Genomic DNA, 20,283 nt, shown 5'->3' on the forward strand with positions numbered 1-20,283 from the left:
TCGCCACCGGGTCTGACTCGTGACTTGTGGCTGGTGAGGTTCTTAACACCGAGGCCAACCAACCACCAACCAGATGGCCGCGACGCCCTCTCGTTTGTTGACATATTGCTTTCCTCTTTCGGTTCCTCACACGGCGTTGGACTCCAATACCACCAGCATTCACTACTTGCGCATCACAATGAAAGGGATTGCAGACCTCCTAGACTCCGACATGGAGGACTCAGCGCCTTTCGTCGACGAAAATTCAATTCTCTCTTCTGCTTCGGACGCGACCAATGCCACTTCAACGAAAGCGACACAGGCGAAGAGGGGAAAGAAAAGACAGCGCGTCACCATGCCTCCTAAGTCCAAGTCGAAGCCACAGAGATCCGCGCCTTCAGAAACAAAGAAGGCTCCTCCAAAGCAGACTGCAGGAGTCAAGCGCAAAGCCTCGGAAGACCAAATCGACCCAGAATCTCACGAGAACCTTGATGGGACGTTGGAAAATGCTGGCGCCCAGACCGAAGCTCTCGCTCCGAAGACGAAGAAGCGCCACCGGCCGGCCGGCAAAGCAAAGAGCAACATAAAGGCACTCGAGACGCAAGAGCAAGAAGACGATCTTGTCGACGTGGACGAAGCTCCCGTCCAGATCCGTTCAAAGCATGCGGCGACCAAGACAAGCAAGCAGGCCTCGAAAGTTGCCAACAAAGCAGTCATGTCGGCCGAGTCAAGGGCTCATCAAAGACTACGTACCGTCGTATCAGAACCGCAGCTGGAGGAGGAGGAAACCAGCGCGCTGGTAGACACCGCGTCACCACCGAAACCCAGACCAGTTATCCGCAATCCCTCCAGAACAAGAGAAGATGCACATTTTCGACGACGCGCCGGAAGCGCATCAGATGCCGAACGAGGAGACCCCAACCTGCGACGCAAGCTGGGAGATATCACACGCAAGTATGAAAACGTCGACCTGAAATACCGCAATCTGAAAGAGGTGGGCGTCAACGAGGCCAGCGCGAACATGGAGAGATTGCGCAAGCAATGCGACGCCACGATGCAAGCCTCAAACGACCTGATTGCGTCTCTCAAGAAAGAGCTGGCGACACAAGCTCCTCTGGCTCATGAGACGCGCAGACTCAAGCAGCAGATGCAGAGCCAGGAGGAGGAAATGGGCAAAATGCGTGAGACGACGGCGGATCTCACGACCTCGCTCGCGGCTGCGCAAAACGAGATCAAAGCCCTACAGGCGAAATTGGCAGCAGCACGGGCCTCCTCTGTTGACCACCCTAAGACTCCGGGAAGCGCGATGAAGAGCTCTGCCCATCGCTCGGTGGTCGCCAGCAATGCCGACGCTGCCAAAACTGTCGAAATTGCACAGATGAAGTTGGATCTGTATAGTGACCTGACAGGACTCGTGGTCCTCAACCTGAAGAAGACAGAGGAGGGACACAGCTACGAGTGTATCCAAACCGGTCAGAACGGGAGTAAGTACAGCCTTCTGTCCGATTTCGAACTGGAGAATAACCGTTTCATAGCACTGCATTTCCGCTTGTTCGTCGACCAAGAGATTGCGAAAACCATGACCTTCGAGGACACGGAGTACCTGTACACTCCACTTCTGGACCCTGACAGGGACCACGAGATGATCAAGCTGATGCCTGGTTATCTGACAGAAGAAATCACCTTTGCAAGACTTAACGCGTCCAAATTCTATGGCAGGGTGGTAGATACGCTCACGAAGAAGAGAGCCGAGGACTGAAGGCAACTGTATGATATGCTGTTACGCTGGATTGGTATCGGGTAGGATGGCACGAATTGACCTACAGAATTGTTCTGATTTCGAGCAACTTGACATATGCACGTGATGAGCCCAAAGTTGAAGTGGTACGGAGTACCTCGTACGGAGGACTCGGTGGATTACGCGTTGGGACGCGATTTCTCCGCATTGTGTCGCACTGTGGGTATCGTTATCGCCGGTTGCCTGCAGATGCTGCCCCTCCATCGCACTCCATCGCACTCGCTCTCCCACTTCACCAGCCTGTACGCAGCGCATTCAATTGGTCATCGTTGAATGTCGTCTTGTGCCTCTGATCTGCCTCCTTGCAAGCTCTAGCATTGGGTAAAATCATTCTTTGGACGCTCAGCGTACGACCTGCAATGCAGATGTCCGCCTGAGGGGTCATTCACCCAGCCTGAGGACTGGCCTTGTCCTCGACGCTTCCGGTCCTCGCTAGTTGACCGCCTTGCAAGTCCGTGCTGATCTCGTTTCTCTCTGCCACAGGTTGCATACCTCACTGTCGATTGTCAAAACGCTCCACCAGGATGCCTGTACCATTCGCACGAACAGTGCCGGCGGGCACAATGACAAGGCCTCTCTGTTTGAGAACTCAGATCCACCGAAGTCGTCGTGTCATTTCAGTCCAGGCGCGGACAATCTGGTGGTGGGGACGTCAGATGAGCAATCCAACCGAAGACGTCGAAGAACGCACGAGGAGGCATCAGAAGATGATGAGGTCGAGATACTATAAGCTTGCTCGAAGAAGAGCCATGTGGGAGTCGGAAGAAAGCTCCATGCGGCCGTGGCGTTTCAACGGGCTTTGGGCAACCCGGTATTGCGACTACAAGCCAGTTACATCAACAAGTGCCTCGAACCGAGACACGAAAGAGACTGCCAATGAACAAAATCCTGAGAGTCACTTCAAGACAGTATACAACGACTTTGAGTCTTTTCGAGCAGCTGTTGACCGTGCAGTCGCGCGGGATCCTTATGGGACCCTGTTTGGAAGACGCCTGCAGAGTCCCCCATCGTCGAATAACTCATCGTGGACGTCGTTCTCTTGGTTCACGGACCCCAAAGAGATCAAAGATGATGCAGATGTGTCGCCCAAGCAGTCCAAGCCAGCCGAGACCACAGACACGTCGCCCGAAAAGCCAATCGCAGCTACCTCCACGAATCCCGCACATCAGATTCCGAAAGAGACCACCGTGACTTATAGTGAGGAGGAATATGAATACGACCCAATCACTATGAGAAAGGTACCAACGAGGAAGCACACGTCGGAGACTGAGCTGAACGTGCAAAACTCGTCACCAGAGCGAGAGAAGCAGGCTCTTTCTCCCAAGCCAAAGACGCAAATCCCACCGCCGGAGCCGGCGAAAGACCCAGCAACTTCAGAAGCAAAATCGAGGTCATCACCGCCTGAGCCAACAGAGCAATCGTCAGAGAGCGGGCCAAAGCTGCCATTTCTCCAGAGCATGTTCTTTCAAGAGCATGGAGTTGATATACCCGTTAAGACCTTCAAACCCCATAAAGTGTACGGCTATGGTAGTGCGGATAGCAATATCACTGAAATCCCTGCGGAAACAGAGTCAAGCCAAACGCAAAGAGAGTTTGGTAGTTCTAGGAAGCAACAATTGCGAGACTTGATGGCGCGGGCCAAAGGGAACACCATCGACACGACTGCCTTGTTTACTGATGTCGGCTCGCGAAATGAGCCTGAGCCCCTGGCTGGGCCCTCTACTGACGGGACTAGAGCACCAAAGAAACCCCGGGAGTCACCCGAGCCTGACGACACGCTTCCACTCTTCTCGGGCACGACTTATGAAGCCAGAGCCATCAAAGAAGCGTGGGCTACTCCTTCAGATTGGCTAGCCAAGGAAGGTTTCAGGCAGCCGGCTAATGACCCTCTGAACTCGGGATCGACAGGAGACCCTGCAGTCGTTGGTTCCTCCAAGGAATCAAATCCTAGGCTTCAGACGGCGCTCGACCGAGCCGAAGAGCGAACGGTTCGAGCCGACGACATGTCGGCCAGATTGCAAACTGCTCTCGATCGTCAATCGTCCGCTTTCAGACGGCAATTGCCTTCGACGGAGGAAAGTACCGCTGTAGACGGAGCGACGGCCATGCCGGAGACCGGTGAGCCAAAGAAGATCAAATCATCAAGCCTCGAGGCAGAGTCCGACGCGGGACATAACAAAACAGCCGACGAGACGAACCCTGTAAATGAAACCTCGAAGACTCAAATCTCGACGACGAAATTGACCAAGACTATCAACAATGTTCTTCAACATATACAGGAGCACCCCAACGGCATCGTCGCCAAAACGATGAAATCCATGACCAATTTCAACGAGAACTACAAGAAGTATATTCGTCCTGATGCAGTGAAAGGTTTGACCGAAAAGCTCATCTTCAGAGACGAGTCCTTGAGCAAGACCCCGTCCATCTACAAGCGAGATGCGAAAAGCATCGACGTGCAGCCGTTCACTCCCTCGCATGACGCGCTCGAGGCCGATAGAGAGCAACGGGAGCGCACAGCTAGTTTGCGGAAGGCGGCTCAAAAGGCAAAAAGCGACGCAGAAGTCCAGAATGCTCAGATCTCGCTGCTGGCGACGGAGATAAAGGCTGCTTATGAGAGCGAGTATGGCACGATAGACCCCAATCACAGGCAGCCCGCATCGTGCCCGGCGTTGGAACCCAGCAAAGTGGTAGATGCATCGTCTACCCCCATATCGAGCCAACTTGATGGATCCAAGGCCCATCCGCTTTCGACTGCGAGCGTAAAGCCCGGCGTCGGAACGAATCCAGTCATTGATGAGCATATCAATAAATTCGAGCCCAAGCTTGCCGAGCTTGTGGACGGCGCCAAACAGATCCGTGCTCAGCTTCGTGAAATCAGCATCGAGATCCAAGAGCTTGGGAAGCCAGTACCATCGGCAACCGCAGGAGCAAATGATCCTATGAACGAGGTCAAGCCGCCTCTTCCGAAATTGAGCGAAGTTATCCAAGCAACAAAAGAGGTGAGAAGAGTTCTACACGAGACCAAGAACGCCATAAGATCCATCGAAACAAGAAGACCGGACATTGCGTGGAAGACCCCCCAGCTGTCGGGATCGGACTTTGGCAAAAAGAGGATTGACGTTCAAGCCCAAAAGGCTCCTGAAACCGACACATCAGACGCGGCTAATGTGAAAGATACGGAGGTCGTGCCGGGCATCCACACGCCGTCGCAGATCCCGGAAGAGAAGGGTCAGAAGATCGTACCTGAGCCGGTCCACACCCCATCAGGATCGTCGACGTGGAACGACGAGCAGATCCCGCCGATTGAAAGCCTCCGAGACATCCAATTCGATTCACCGTATCTTGTTCTTACATACAATTCTTCGACCGGTAAGGTCAATTTCTCAACACTGAATCAGCCAGCTACGGACACCACCAAGCCCAGTAATATGGTTCAGATCCTAGGGAGACTGGAGAATGCGCCCGAGTTTCTCAAGCACTTCGAAGCCATGCAAAGAGTGGGATACTCGTTGTATGATGGAAAGGAAAACACACTGGTCTTCCGAAAGGAGCAGCCAGAACCGGCTACAACTTCAACTGTGCCCGATACAATCGGAGACGTGCAATCGGTGTCAGGTCAAGCACCGCCAGCAGTATCCCCGGAAGTACCTCCCACTCAATCCCTCCACAAGGCTGCCACGGTCCTTGATGAGATGCCTTCTGATTTAGACCCATCTCCAGGTCCAGCAGCACCGACAGCGCCTGTGGCTCGTCCGTTGCAAAGCAAGCCGAGGGTGAGAAGGCAGGAGAAGGTGTTCTCTGGCACAATTCGTCCGGGTGCGACATCGGACGAAAAGCCTAATACGTCTCAACCTGACAATGACACTTCCCCCGCACCGACGGAGAGCTTGTGGAGGCGGCTTGCACGTAGCATGAGGCGAACTATTCTGACCATCGCAGCTCTTGGAGTGGGTGCCTATACTATCGGGTTTGTTGCAGAAGGACTGGGTGCCCACTCACAGCAGCAGAAGGGAGTCGAGGATGCAGAAGCCCCGGGCCCGAGAAAGAGGATTGTCATGACGGGTCAACGACCAGGTATCTTTAGCACTGAGAGCTCGAGATGAAGTGAGGGCGAAGGTGGTGGTGGTTGGGCATTACACGCAACTTGTACGGCCCGCAGGATATCGGCACGATCCAAGAAGCATTGATGTCGGGGTTTGCAGTCCTACAGTATGTTTCACAGGACTGGCGTGTCTCACGGTGTGGCGGCGACGGGCCTGCATATTACGTCCTGGCAGCAGTCGACGGTCCGGTATTTGTGATGAGTTTATGTCTTGATAGCGACTGTTGGTAGCGACTCTCCACTGAAGATAACGTACTTTACTCCAGATTTTACTTTGCCACTGGTCTTTCTCCCAGATCATCGCCGTCGTCAATGACCGTGCTGTGGGCAAGTTTGTCTGTCCGCGCACCCTCGTCTCGGAGAAGAGTTGACCCGAAATCTACCTTCCTCTTTGGGAGGCCTGCCTTGCAGTACCAGCTTCGGTTGCAATTTGTCTCTCCCAAGCTCGATCATGCTGTAAAGTACTGGCCTGAACAGCTTGTGGGGATCCGAATTGCAGTCCGACGAACGGTGTAATTTTTTGGCAGCCAACCCGGCTACGGGGGAAAGGTTCAACACTCGGCATCAAAAAAACACCAGTCACCGTCCACTTTGGAGCACATAGCACGACGGGGTTAAACCGGTTAGAATGTCGAGCCGCCGGATACCAACAACTTGCCGCCGTACTGTCTTGATCACAGGCTGTTCGGTCCACGGTCTGGGGCACGCGTTGGCGATCGCATTCCACAATGCCGGGTTGCGAGTTTTCGCCACGGCCCGGACGCCGGAGAAGATGATCGGACTACGCGAACGGGGGATCGAGTGTCTGCAGCTGGACGTGCTCGACCAAGGCAGTATCCAGAGGTGTGTGGACGACGTGAGACGGTTGACCGGGGAAGATGGGGAAGAAGAACAAGGACGACTTGACTGTCTTGTCAACAACGCTGGAGGAGGCAAGTAATTTAATCAACTATGCTCTCCTCCCCTACTTCCCCCTATTTTGGATCGCGCTTATGGACGGTGGTTTGACCTTTGCTGAGCCCAAGGCCGTTCGTTGGCGTGCCTGAACGTATCGTCGTCGACACCTCAACATCCGCGGGAGGAGGTTGAAAAAGAGTTCAGCAGCGGAATACTGACGCAAATAGGTTACAACATGCCCGTCGCCGACATCTCCGTGCCCGAGGCCAAGGCGCTGTTCGATCTCAACGTTTGGTCCTACATCGCCGTCACACAGGCGTTCCTGCCTCTTCTTCTCCACGCAGCCAGAAAGGCATCCTCGCCGAGCCTCATCCTCAACAACACGTCCATCTCGTCGATTGAGCCGACGCCGCACAATTCGGCCTACCACGCCAGCAAGGTCGCGGCGGCCATGTTCTCCACACACATGCGCATCGAACTCCAGCCGTTCAACGTCCACGTGATCGATCTGAAGACCGGGTGTGTGCATTCCAAGTTCCACGCGAATCACCAGGACGGCGAGGCGAGTCTGCCCGAGGGGAGTATCTACGCGGTCGACGAGAAGGTCAAGGAGATGACCGAGGCGGCCATGAGGGGAGCCTTCCCGGACAGAGAGCATCCCGAAGTCTGGGCCAAGAACGTCGTCGCAGACATCATGACAAGTTGGGAGAAGAAAGGATGGCTAGGCGGAAGTGCGTTGCCCTTGGAAATTTGGCGCGGGACCGGAGCGTGGAGGACGTGGTTCTACAACTGCACATTCTGGCCCGTGGGCTGGTGGGATGAGTGGTGGAGGAAGGCCGTCGGGTTGGACTTGTTGAGAGAGAGGCTTCGAGGGGTGTACGGTGCGTAGTTGGACATGTACAGCACATGAAGCGCCGGCCGGAGGGCGTGTAAAGTGTCTCGATTATCCACAACGCGGTCTTATCATCAAGAATGGGGTAACGTATACAGACGCAGTCCTGCACTCGAAAGTCGTCAGTACTGTAATCGTATGCTGCGAAACAAGACGAGGACCCTCCGGCGACGACTTGACAACCCGCAACTGGCCCGCTCTCTGATACCAAGGAAGAGGTCACGTCCAGGCGAGTTCCCGCCTGCTTTTGGTAGCAGCGACAGGATTTGGGGCCAATGCCGGACAAAGTTCGGCCCTGAAGATAACAAACTCTCGGCATCGTCCTCGCCTCCGCCGACTTTGGTGTCACCATTCTATCCGGCAATAGGTAGAGTCCATTTGATCTGGTGTAATAGACGCGCGCCGGAGTATGTGGTGGTATAGAATTCTCTAGCAGCAAAGGTCCAGCTTCGCGCCTCACAGCAAATTTTCAGGTCTGAGAAACGGAACAAGCCTACCGTCCTCGGGCTCTTCTCGATCTACGCCAGTGTCAACCATGCCGCACTCCCACCACAGCCACTCGGGCCAATTCTGCCCGGGCCACGCCCGCGACTCGCTCGAGTCGGTCATTCAACACGCCATCTCTCAACAGATGACCGTCTTTGCCCTGACAGAACACATGCCGCGGCACGACCTGGATCGGTACCCGGAAGAAGGCGACACGTCCCTCGAGCAGCAGCTGGCCAATGAGGACTCTTACGTCAAAGAGGCACACCGTCTGCGCGCCAAATACGAATCCCAGATCCAAATCCCAATCGGCTTCGAGGGGGAATGGATCCGGCCGGAATCGCAGCAGTTGATCGAGGCTAGCATCCAGAAGCACCCGTATGATTTCTTTATTGGCAGTGTCCACCACGTCCACACCGTGCCGATCGACTACGATCACGACATGTACCGCGAGGCACGCAGCAAAGCCGGCGGCACGGACGAGAGGCTGTTTGAGGATTATTTCGACGCGCAGTACGAGATGTTGAAGGCCGTCAAACCACCCGTGGTGGGGCACTTTGACCTCATCCGGCTGAAGAGCGACGACCCGGACGGGTGCTTGGAGAGCATGCACGGCGTCTGGTCGCGCATACTGAGGAGTTTGGATTTCATTTCCGGCTACGGTGGGGTCCTGGAGATCAATTCATCCGCGGTCAGAAAGGGCATGCAGGAGCCGTATCCGAAGGGCGAGATATGTCAAGCCGCCCTGGCAAGGAACATCCGATTCTGCCTGTCAGATGACAGCCATGGCATCGATCAGGTCGCCCACAGCTATGGGCGGGTTCTGCAGTTCCTGGACAAGATGGGCATCCGGTCTCTCTCCTTCATCAAACACGGTGAGTTTACCGGCACGGCCGAGCGGAAGGGATCACCAGACAAGCGTTTTCCAAGCCTGCATGTCGAGTGCGTGGACGTGAAGGACCTGAATGTGAACAAGTTTCAGCAAGTCACAAAAACCGCCTGACGTGCCTTGCTCACGGCATGCAGGCGTGGCGGTGATGTCCCAACAATCACATTTCAACGAGGCGATTTGAAGCGGTGGACGGGAATTTCAACAGGGGGAACAATCTCGGGATTCGACGGCTATCGGATGGCATGCACCTTCCCAGAGCTTCGAGGTTGTTACTGGCAGCCTTGTGTGCTACCAGCCGCTCGAAGTCGGATGCTGGGTTTCAGACACGAATGGCATTTCTTATTGCTGGAGGAGGGTGCGACGCGGTCGCGTCACTCGCTGCGATCGGTGCCCTTTTGCGAACTCCACATCAGCGATTGCCTCTTGCAGTATACAGATCAGAACGTCGGAAAGGCAATCATGTGTGCACAGAGTCTGTTTCTTCGGATGGGTTGTCAGGGATCCGGATGTCACGCATGAACAGCCAGTCCGGTGGAGACGGGCCGGAAATGTCCTGATTCGTGGTACCACACCGCTCACAGACGGGAAGATGAAAGACAATCGTGCTGAGATGCGGATTTGCGGGCCAGCGACCCAGCACTAAGCCTCTCAGAGCAGAGATCTCTGGCACTGGTACCATGGAGCTGGCTTGTTCACTCCAATCTACGCCCTGTTTGCGTGGGATTAGAGTTCGGCCTGGTCCCCATCCCTCCAAGACCCGCACTAATGCGCGAGGAACGAGAGTAGAGGGCAACCCCAAATGTTGGGCCTATCCGAAAACCGGCATCTCGGGGAACGGTGCCAGCATGGCGACGTTGTAAGCGAGGAGCAGCGAGCGTCACCGAAGCCAGATCTTGGGCGGAGACGGCGGATATGCGGGGTCGACAAAGCATCGTCAGAACCAAAGACCATTCGTCGCCCCCCATCCTGATCGCCGGCGATCCCAAGAGTCTGCGCGTACCCAACCAACCCGAAGCAGAAAGGTCGACTTCGAACTCTTATCATGCAGGACGAGAAAGAAGGAAAACTGGTGGGATAGAAGTACGTAAGTTCGGCGTGTCTCTACGGACAGGCCGTGCATGGGGGGAGATGATCGATGCCCTCTCAACCCAAAACATTGCTGCCAGAGAGGTGAAATGCGAGGAACCATTGGTATAATGTGCACCTGTCCTTGCAGGCGGAGTGCCAGCACACGGGCGAGTCGACCAGCATCTGCCTTCGTATCGCTGCATTTCGCCGAAGGGTGAGGTCCTGTAGCGCGCTTTGGCGGGCAGGAGTCTCTCTGGATGTACGTGAAACGATCCAATGCGAGATTCGGAAGTCAGGGTACGAGGTAGACAGCGAGCGAGGATGGCAGCCCTGACATGTGTCGGCTCCAGATTGGTTACCAGGATCAACCAAGATCTTGACAAGGCTGGTTATCCTGCTGATTCACGATCTTGTTGGACAGCGAGCGCGCGCTGAAGCCGTGCGCACACGGACGGGATGTTCACAATTCTCTGGACGAGCTGTGACAGAGCAGGAGCCTGATGCGTACACGTATGACCGCGGGTGGGACCGTTGCAATCGACCTCGGTTTATGGCAGGCGGGACTTGGGATTTAGACGCGCGTCCCAAAACTCAATGCCCAAGGCGTGCATGAAGTGCTTGAATAACAAGACATTTGGAGCCTGTCGCAAATCACCATGATCGACGCCTGACAAAGGTGCCATGCCCTGGTTCGTGTTCGGCAATCTTGTGTGCGGCCGGGTGAGTGTTGTCAGAGTCTCTGCCGTCACGGGCGTGGGAATATTCCTTCTTGAGTCAGTGACCTACTGGGTCCATCCTCCGACTGCCCTTCGCGGCTAGCTGGCGTCTACGATCGACGGCGTGGGATCAAACGTCGTTCAGGCCGGGCCCAAGGCGACATCTCTGCAGCACTACTCGATCACGACCTTGGGTCGAAGTCCACATGATCAAGATGAGCCGGATCGTGTCGACACTATTCGACGGCACGTTCACTCAACACCGAGAGATCGAGTACGAGGCGCACAGTCCTGAGTAGATTGTATCCCACCACGCTGGCGTCGCAAAGAATTGAAACACTGCCCCGCACCTTCCGCTGGCGGTTCGTGCCCAACCCCTCCATCCAAGCGCCCGTTCGCTCTTTCCCAGCTCACCCAAGAGCTCGATGCTTTGTCCGCCTTCGCTAAATGGAAGAGCTAATCGCGGAAAAGAGCAGGCGGCTGCCTGGCAGCACTGGATTGGAACGCGAGCACCGAGTATTCTGCAGCCTCTTCATCCGATGTCTACCGAAGATTTTGGACGTAGCGGCCTCTGTCAAAAATTTCCTGTGTAACAAACGTGCCTGGGTCCTGCACGCACGTCACTGCGTGTCCTGGCATTCCTCGTCGGCTCTGGCTGTTAGAGTTTCCCCCAATCTTCGGACCTAGTTTAACCTGCCTTGACTATGTTGGTCTTTCCCAATGGTATGGCTAGCTGCATCTATCGTAGTCTCTCGGCCAGTGACCGTAGAGTCTGCTCCGAAATTCGACTCCTTGGACGTGCTTAGCCTCTTGTGCATAAGCTCCCTGATGGTACAGGGTTCCTTCGTCGCGATGCTACGAGCTCTGCCTCGTCACGGACCACACTCCTTATCCTGGTCTTTGACTCGCAAGTGTCTAGTGATGACGGACATGACAGAGTACCAGCAACGCCGGGTCCTGTCAGGCAGTACCTGGGTGTTGCTTCTGCCGGTCCGGGTCTCTTCAGCCCGTGACTGTGCCTGCCGTTCCCAGGAGCAGATTTCAAATTTCCATACACCGCTTGCCTGACAGCAAATCACACCACCACCGACGTCCCAACTGCTCGAGTAATCGCCTATCCCACTCACTCATGCCTCTGCGTCGTCCACCCAGCCCATTGCTCCTGCCAAGATCCAACGCATGCCTGAAACACATTCCTCCTTTGACCTTGACCCTCTGCTCCACTTTTCTTACCATCAATGTTCTGATCGTCATCCGGATCTGATCCTTTATATTCTCCCGTAAGACCAGAATTGACTTTCCCCATCGTACTCATCCTCTCCAGGCTCCACTGCCACTACATCTGATCGCATACCTCGCTGCAGCCCCCTCTTCCAGACATACCAGACGCTAGGTCTCATAGATCTAGATACCCTGACAGCAATGGCCACTCGACTAGATAAGAAGCTCCTCTCGGCCGGGAACAATGTGGACTACCCCAAGAGCGGCGACGAGGTCACAATCGAGTACACCGGCTGGCTGTACGATGCCTCGAAGGCCAACCAAGATTACAAGGGCGACAAGTACGTCACTTCGTCGCTCGCAACGGGCGCCGCTTCTGTGAGCAGATCTGACCTTTGCGAACAGATTCGACAGTTCAGTCGGCCGCGGAGACTTCAAAACCCAGATCGGCGTGGGCAGGGTCATCCAAGGTGAGGAAGCCAACCCACGATCGATATGACCCGCGCGTGTTAACCGCTTGAGCTTAGGCTGGGATCAGGGTGTGCCGCAGATGTCTCTGGGCGAGAAGAGCAGATTGACGATTCCAGGGTAAGTGCTCCAACAATGCCAGCCGCGCCGGGACCGTGGTCTCCGCCCATTCCCTGGTGTGTGAAGGTCGCAGTTCTCCATCCTCTTCGGCTCTGCTACAATCGCCTTGCTTGGCCTCCTCCAAAGAACAAGGAACTCGTGACTGACATCATCCTAGGCATATGGCATACGGTGAAAGGTCGGTACACGGGGTTTCCCCAACTTCCCCTTTTCAATGCCTGCATGATTGCAATGCGCCTGGCAGCACCGGCTCGTCCTAACTCCGTCGGTTCCCTTATGCCGTGTGACGTTGCGCGCCGCACCACGTGGACTCTCTCCAAGCGTCGACCGCAGATTTGGGACTTGGCCCATTGTCACTCGTACAGATTTCATTCGTCAATCATTGCCGTCCCTGATGGTTTCGTGCTGATAGTTGCTGGCGCGCAGTGGTTTCCCGGGTCTCATTCCCAAGAACGCCACCCTCATCTTGTGAGTCTACCCTGTCTTGGTCCTTTCGGTGGCACGCCCGGTCGCTGTTGTGAAGAAGAAGCGTTCTGTGCAGAGCCAGGCACTGACTTGTTGTGGTAGTGATGTTCATCTCAAGGCCATCAACAACAAGAGGGCATGATCTTGTTGCTCGCTGCAATTCAACGCAGTCTTTCGGGTGGTCGCACGTCATTGAACACAACAGCATCTTTATTAGTCCGGTGTATTCGTGGGACGGACGACCCTTCTATTGGAAGGTGACAAACGCGATTTCATATGGATAACAAAGATAGGGGAGGTTTCAGTGAAGAGCGCTTCTGGGCAATAAAGGAGACACAGGGCAGGTAACAAGCAGATAGTACTTATTCATTCCACTTCGGTCGGGATCGACTGCGAGGTCAGAATTTCTCTTGACGCGGCGTCTCTCCTGCTCCCGTCGTCGTCCTCTTTCTCTTGTGGCGCGGGCGGCCCCAGATACGACGCAGGCCGACGGGTCCATGGCGGCTGGAGACTTTCTATATAGGGACGTGGTATTCTGATCAGAACAAAAATGAGACACGGGACCACAGTCTCGAGCATGGTATTGTTTGTTTCACGTGGATCTGTGGAGAGAAGCTCCGTCGGTCCCAGGTGCACCATTATTCATCCCCAAGTCGCGAACCAGCCGGTCGAGTGTTCAGTGCTCGAGTCGCGAACCAACCGGTCGAGCGTTCAGTGCTTCGCCTCTGAAGACTTCAGAAGCACCAAGCATGACCATGGCTACGAGAGGAATCGTTCTGTCTAAGGTTCCGCGGGCCCGGTATCTAAGACTCGAATGTCGCATTACAGTGGACTCCAGACGGAGATGGCCTGGGCCGGATAAGTAGAGCCTGGTACAGGCACGACAGTCAAGATTGACAAGCAGAGCGGGTGGTCCGTGAGAGTTGAGATGCTCCATGGATTGGACCAAAGGAGCTTCGACTCTGGCTCCCCCCTCCCGCCTCCTTCTTCCGCTAGAGACTTTCATTTCTCTGCACGATGCATGCACGCATGTTCGACACTTCGCCCGACAACTAGCTTCGAAGCACTGACCCCGTCCTGCGTGCTGCTCTGGGCGACCCCTCGTCCCAGCAGAGACGCATTCTGCTTACCATACTCGACTGTTGTTCGTGGTTGGAGCTTGTTCCATACCGCCGCGTACCAGCTTTACTTTCAATCCCCTCGGTTGCACACAGAATTCCTGGCTGGGAGGTGCCTCATATCTTGACGACCTCCCTGACCTTCCGATCTTCACCCACCACCAATCGCAGTTGCCTCCCCTTCCAATCTTCCTTGACACCCTTAAACACCCCGTCCCTCAACGTGTCGGTGTAGAGCTCGTAAGCGGGATAATACCCGTCGACAAAATGGCGGACCTGGTCGTCCGTCATCCCGCTGCCGCGCGAGGCCCGAAGTCCGGCCTCCTGCTCCAACCGCCACTTGTACACGTACAGCGGGTCGAGGGCGTCGATGTGCACGAAGGCGTCGAGCTGGGCCGTGAGCTCGTCGTACTGGCGCAGTGCCTCGTTGATCGTCGCGACGGAGCTGAGCGTGTTGTGCCCAAGACGTCCGCGATACGGCGTCTCCGCGGTCGCCGCCGTCAGCGCCTCCACGGCCGCGGCGTGCTTCTGCCGTAACGCCTCGGGGGACAGGGGGCGGAAACCGACGCACCATCCCTCAAACAGGACGACGCGGACCGGGTGAGAGGCGTCGGTGTTGACTTCTGCCCATTCCGTCTCCGGGACGCGGTCGCCTTGGCCTGAGAAGGCGGCTTTGTTGTACTGCGGGATCTTGGTGCGTCTGTTGTGCTTCAGGCCGTCGAACACGGCCTTGGCCAGAGGGATGTCGTGCGTCGATGGCTGCCCTCTGTGCTGCAGGAGTGGGTTGTCGGGATGCGCCTGGGCGAGAGAGACTTGGTCCTCGTGCGTCAGGTACAGGTCGTCGAGGGAGAAGACCACGGTCGGGAGATTGTGTGGTGGCGAGGTTAGTGTTTTCTGGAGAATGTCGACGAGCACCGTTTTCCCCGCGCCTTGGACGCCGTTGAGGCCGATGAAGAAGGGTGGTGCATTCGAGGACGCGGAATGTGCTTTCTGATGCTCGGCGAGCAGAGACAGTATAAAGGGCACTACGTGCTGGGCTTTGTCGTCGACGATCTCAGGCATTTTGTGGCCGTGTTCTGGTTCCAATTGGTCCCCTGTTGGATGGGCTTCGGGAGTCCAGCACAACAAATCATGAAGAAATCAATGGTGAGCAACGTTCATTGATGCCCGGATATTAGATTGCCCGCATTCGAGCGGAGCAAGTAGACTCCGGCAGAGCTGCTTGCACTACTCATATTGCGAAGTTATTTGTGGGAAAACTACGGAGTATTCGTAGACACTTCCATCGCCTGTGAAGGGATGCTCATCTGCGCCGATGGGCATCGACCTTTGAGGTTACGCCTTCTAGAGCCTCGCCGGGCAGGTGTTTTCTATTCTTCCCCCGTTGTCGAAGCAGCTGCCCAGTAGGAGAGTCTGGGTGCGCAAATCTTCACATGCCGACCGGAATCGGGAATTGTGGAGGCCAGGCTTGGACGGGATCCGGTGGGCGTTGTCGGAGATGGGTTCGCTGACCGATGGCTGGAGGATGGATGAAGGAGGACGGGAACGCAGGAGTTTACGTGGGGCTGGAAGGGAGCTCTACGGTCATGTGATCATGTGCCTCGGCTGGTTTTGCACTGACGACACCGAGGCTCGCCAATGGGCACATTTCCGCAGTCTTCCTGCCTGCCTTTCTCGCGAGCTTAGGTGTTGTGAATGCCACTCTGCTGTGTTCATCATCCTGCCGGCATCAGTTTTCGGCTACACCCCTTTGGCTTTTGCGGCCGTAGTCAATACTGCCGCTATATCTTCTCCCTCCTGTCCCCTTTCCACGTCTCAGGCGCGAGCAGGAACCCATCCCGCATTTCCTTGAGCGACGAGTGAACGGGTGACGATGGTGCAAGAATTACGCTTCGATAACCAGACCGTGGTGGTCACTGGAGCGGGTGGCGGTCTGGGGAAGGCATACGCCCTCTTCTTCGCCTCAAGAGGGGCTAATGTCGTGGTCAATGACCTGGGAGGCTCGTTCAAGGGCGATGGTGCTGGTACAAAGGTGAGTCGCGCACTGTCACATGCTCCATCCACCTCCGTCACTTGCTCACGTATCTTCAGGCCGCGGACGCCGTGGTGGACGAGATCAAGGCTGCCGGCGGCAAAGCCGTCGCCAACTACGACAGCGTCGAACACGGTGACAAGATCATCAAAACCGCCATTGACAACTTCGGGCGTGTCGACGTCCTCCTGAACAATGCCGGCATCCTCCGGGACGTCAGCTTCAAGAACATGAAGGATTCTGACTGGGATCTGATCAACACCGTCCACGTGAAAGGTGCATACAAGTGCGCAAGAGCTGCGTGGCCATATTTCAGGAAACAGAAGTACGGCCGGGTCATCAACACTGCCTCCGCTGCCGGCCTCTTCGGCAGCTTCGGTCAGTGCAACTATTCCGCGGCGAAACTGGCTCAAGTCGGCTTCACGGAGACATTGGCAAAGGAAGGCGCCAAGTACAACATCATTTGCAACGTCATTGCTCCCATCGCCGCCAGCCGGATGACCGAGACGGTGATGCCTCCCGACGTTCTGGCCAATTTGAAGCCCGACTGGGTGGTGCCCCTGGTCGCTGTTTTGGTCCACCCTTCCAACACCCACACCTCCGGCTCAATCTTCGAGGTCGGTGGCGGGCATATTGCCAAGTTGCGATGGGAACGGGCCAAAGGTCTTCTGCTCCGAGCTGATGAGACGTACACGCCGGGCGCCATCCTCAAGAAATGGGACAAGGTCAGCGATTTCTCCGAGCCAGAATACCCCACGGGAGTCGCCGATTTCGTCACCAAGTCAGAGGAGTCTCTGAAACTACCGCCCAATGAACAAGGCGAGGATATTCGCTTTGACGGAAAGGTTGTTTTGATCACGGGCGCCGGTGCCGGGTATGTCGACTCGTTCCTCTGAGATGTTAGTACTGACATACCCTAGCCTCGGGCGAGGTTACGCACTGGCCTTTGCCAAGCTCGGCGCGTCCGTCGTGGTGAACGACCTGATGAACCCAGACACCGTCGTGCAAGAAATCCAGAAACTCGGTGGTAAAGCCGTCGGCAACAAGGCTTCGGTTGAGGACGGGGACGCCGTCGTCAAGACGGCTATCGATACATTCGGTAGAGTCGACATTCTGATCAACAACGCCGGTATCCTACGGGACAAGGCGTTCGCCAACATGGATGACAAGCAGTGGGACGATATCATCGCCGTTCATCTCCGCGGCACGTACAAGGTCACCAAGGCAGCATACCCTTACATGGTCAAGCAGAAGTATGGTCGTATTGTCAACACAACCAGCACGAGTGGTATCTACGGCAACTTTGGTCAAGCCAACTATGCTGCTGCTGTAAGTGTGTCCGATCGCGGTTGGGGCAGTAGCTGACGCAACCAGAAACTCGGTATCCTCGGATTCTCTCGAGCCCTCGCACTGGAAGGCCGCAAGAACAACATCTTCGTCAATACTATCGCACCAAACGCCGGTACGCAAATGACTCGGAGTATCCTCCCCGAGGAGTTGGTGCAGCTGTTCAGACCCGAGTTTGTCGCTCCTCTCGTCCTTGCCCTCTGTTCGGACAAAGTGCCAGACCCACCGACAGGGCTCCTCTTCGAGGTCGGCAGCGGCTGGCAAGCACGAACGCGCTGGCAGAGATCGGGGGGCCATGGCTTCCCCGTAGATGTCAAACTGACCCCAGAGCATGTCGTCTCGCAATGGGAAAAGATCGTCAACTTTGACGACGGCCGAGCTGACCATCCCGAGTCTGGCCAAGATGGTCTCAAGTCCATCATGGCCAACATGGAGAACAAGAGCAAGAACTCCGATGGCGCAGCCTCCGGTACCGATTACCTGGCTGCCATCGAAAAGGCGAAGAAAGCCCAAGCCAGCGGCACCGAATTCGTCTACGACGACAGAGACGTTATCCTCTACAACTTGTCACTGAACGCGAAGCGAACACAATTACCTCTGGTGTACGAGAATGACGACAACTTCCAGGTTCTCCCTACCTTCGGTGTCATCCCTTACTTCGGCGCTGTCGCACCTTTCTCGATGGACGAGGTCCTACCCAACTTTTCACCTATGATGCTTCTTCACGGGGAGCAATACCTCGAGATTCGAAAATACCCCATCCCCACTGCGGCCAAGCTGGTTTCTTATCCCAAATTGGTCGAGGTCGTCGACAAGGGAAAGGCCGGTATTGTCGTCACCGGGACGGTCACCAAGGATGCGAAGACGGGCGAAGACGTCTTTTACAACGAGTCGACCGTCTTCGTCCGCGGCTCTGGCGGGTTCGGCGGGCCCAAGAATGGGACCAACCGTGGTAACGCCACAGCAATCTACCAGCCGCCCAAGCGGTCGCCGGATGCGGTCGTGGAGGAGAAGACCTCCGAGGATCAGGCTGCTCTCTACAGACTGAACGGTGATCGCAACCCTCTGCATATCGATCCCGAGTTTAGCAAAGTCGGCGGTTTCAAAGAGCCCATCCTCCACGGTCTCTGCTTTTTCGGCTTCAGCGGCAAACATATCGTCCAGACTTACGGCTTGTTCAAAAACATCAAGGTCCGCTTCGCCGGGACTGTCATTCCGGGCCAGACCTTGGTGACCGAGATGTGGAAGGAGGGCAACAAGGTCATTTTCCAGACCAAAGTCAAGGAGACCGGCAAGCTATGCATTGCCGGCGCTGGAGCTGAGCTTCTGGGTTCCCCCAAGCCTAAGTTGTAGATTATATGTTTCAGGTAGCATCAAATGTAGGTTCGGCAATAACAGATTTTCGGGTCATGGCTTAGGTAGAGAATAATGGTTTCGCTATATACTGTCAACGTGTTCTTCCCGCCTACCATCACACCATGCCACCCGTCGAGGCTGCCCCGCAGGCTTACAAGAGGCCCTTCCTCGCAGCATGGCTCTTACTCTACCAGACTTTGGCGCTTGTGCTAGTCGTCCTGTCACTCACGTGCTGCATCGCCGCAGTCCTGCGCACTCTAAATATCATTGCCCGCGACCAACGCGACACTCACGCCGCTCTTAGGCCCCCAGCCGGGACGTCCGGTGGTGACTATATCGCTCGAGGTCTATATATCTGTGACGAGAGGGTATACTACACAGTCAGGCCTAGTTCATCTGTCCTCGATGTCGTGGTCGAGTACTGTAGGCTCCTCCCTACACTCTATAATCTGCACGACCACTTCTCAAATCCACCTTCATTTAACGCCGAGTACGGAACCCTCTCAACTCAAAACGATCTCAACCGCCTCCTCATAGCCTGTACAACCGCGAAAGACACCTTAATGCGGATAGAACAGCTGTCGGAAGGTCACACGCCTCACCACGAAGTAGAGAGAGAGGGGCTATACTCGTCCTTTAGAGCGCTTGCCTCGCAAAAGCTTCAGCATCACTTCTGGACGATGTTCCCTGGTCCTTTACAACTCTTCTATAATAACCTCTCAGCTCTCGCTACACTTCTTACTCGACATCATCTCCAGAGCCGTGTCCGTTATTGTGTCCAGCAGAGAGCTGCTCACCACCTCTCAATCTACACTCGAATAGTAGATATCCTGGAAGCCGGTCTCGGGCAGTTGTCGCACGATTGCTATGGCGGTGTCGACTCACTAACCTGTCGCGACGCCACTACTTCTCGGGTAGGGCTTATCTATACTACTATTCTCTAAGAGGTCCTTATAAAGGATGAGGAGAGATTTAGGATAAAAGACTACTAGTGTTAGGAACACGCTGTTAGGGACGGCCTAAGGCGATAGGCACAGAGTAACAGTTAAGGGTCTTAATAGTATTAGGTATCCCTAGACCTCTAGGTCATACAGGACTCGAAGTATGAGAGGAGGATGGTGTCAGCGCTGCTCCTTTCGACTAACCGGTAAGGGTCAGGTCTCCAGTCACAATGCTCGAGTAGGGGTATGGGGGATACGACACAGGGGCGAGGTATAGCAGACGGCTAGGTGTGACAAGATACTCAAAGGTGGGTCTGAGTAGATGACATGAGTTGGCTACGAAAGAGTGTAACTAGACTGTCTGACAATGAGCGTATATATA

The 20,283-nt window shown here is 55.4% G+C and overlaps 7 protein-coding genes across 7 annotated transcripts; 6 read left to right on the forward strand and 1 right to left on the reverse strand.

The window, feature by feature from the left end:
• Positions 1–178: 178 nt before the first annotated feature.
• Positions 179–1,738, forward strand: G647_09736 (uncharacterized protein; the record flags this gene model as incomplete). The annotated part of the gene is made up of 2 exons (XM_008725729.1): positions 179–1,463; positions 1,515–1,738. The coding sequence occupies 2 exons, from the start codon at positions 179–181 to the stop codon at positions 1,736–1,738; spliced, it is 1,509 nt and encodes a 502-aa protein (XP_008723951.1).
• Positions 1,739–2,301: 563 nt separating this feature from the next.
• On the forward strand, positions 2,302–5,883 carry G647_09737 (uncharacterized protein; the record flags this gene model as incomplete). The annotated part of the gene is made up of 3 exons (XM_008725730.1): positions 2,302–3,065; positions 3,207–4,686; positions 4,735–5,883. 3 exons carry the CDS (start codon positions 2,302–2,304, stop codon positions 5,881–5,883), a joined length of 3,393 nt encoding a protein of 1,130 aa, XP_008723952.1.
• Positions 5,884–6,760: 877 nt separating this feature from the next.
• On the forward strand, positions 6,761–7,668 carry G647_09738 (uncharacterized protein; the record flags this gene model as incomplete). The annotated part of the gene is made up of 2 exons (XM_008725731.1): positions 6,761–6,914; positions 7,007–7,668. 2 exons carry the CDS (start codon positions 6,761–6,763, stop codon positions 7,666–7,668), a joined length of 816 nt encoding a protein of 271 aa, XP_008723953.1.
• A 538-nt stretch (positions 7,669–8,206) lies between these two features.
• Positions 8,207–9,160, forward strand: G647_09739 (uncharacterized protein; the record flags this gene model as incomplete). The annotated part of the gene is made up of 1 exon (XM_008725732.1): positions 8,207–9,160. The coding sequence occupies one exon, from the start codon at positions 8,207–8,209 to the stop codon at positions 9,158–9,160; it is 954 nt and encodes a 317-aa protein (XP_008723954.1).
• A 3,095-nt stretch (positions 9,161–12,255) lies between these two features.
• Positions 12,256–12,646, forward strand: G647_09740 (uncharacterized protein; the record flags this gene model as incomplete). Its single annotated transcript, XM_008725733.1, has 3 exons — positions 12,256–12,395; positions 12,460–12,524; positions 12,582–12,646. The coding sequence occupies 3 exons, from the start codon at positions 12,256–12,258 to the stop codon at positions 12,644–12,646; spliced, it is 270 nt and encodes an 89-aa protein (XP_008723955.1).
• A 1,696-nt stretch (positions 12,647–14,342) lies between these two features.
• G647_09741 (uncharacterized protein) lies at positions 14,343–15,287 on the reverse strand (the record flags this gene model as incomplete). Its single annotated transcript, XM_008725734.1, has 1 exon — positions 14,343–15,287. The coding sequence occupies one exon, from the start codon at positions 15,285–15,287 to the stop codon at positions 14,343–14,345; it is 945 nt and encodes a 314-aa protein (XP_008723956.1).
• An 811-nt stretch (positions 15,288–16,098) lies between these two features.
• G647_09742 (peroxisomal hydratase-dehydrogenase-epimerase) lies at positions 16,099–18,957 on the forward strand (the record flags this gene model as incomplete). The annotated part of the gene is made up of 4 exons (XM_008725735.1): positions 16,099–16,257; positions 16,317–17,131; positions 17,178–17,586; positions 17,632–18,957. 4 exons carry the CDS (start codon positions 16,099–16,101, stop codon positions 18,955–18,957), a joined length of 2,709 nt encoding a protein of 902 aa, XP_008723957.1.
• Between the last annotated feature and the right edge of the window lie 1,326 nt (positions 18,958–20,283).

The sequence above is a fragment of the Cladophialophora carrionii genome (genome assembly GCF_000365165.1).
Source record: "Cladophialophora carrionii CBS 160.54 unplaced genomic scaffold supercont1.10, whole genome shotgun sequence".
In the NCBI taxonomy this organism is placed as follows: domain Eukaryota; kingdom Fungi; phylum Ascomycota; class Eurotiomycetes; order Chaetothyriales; family Herpotrichiellaceae; genus Cladophialophora; species Cladophialophora carrionii.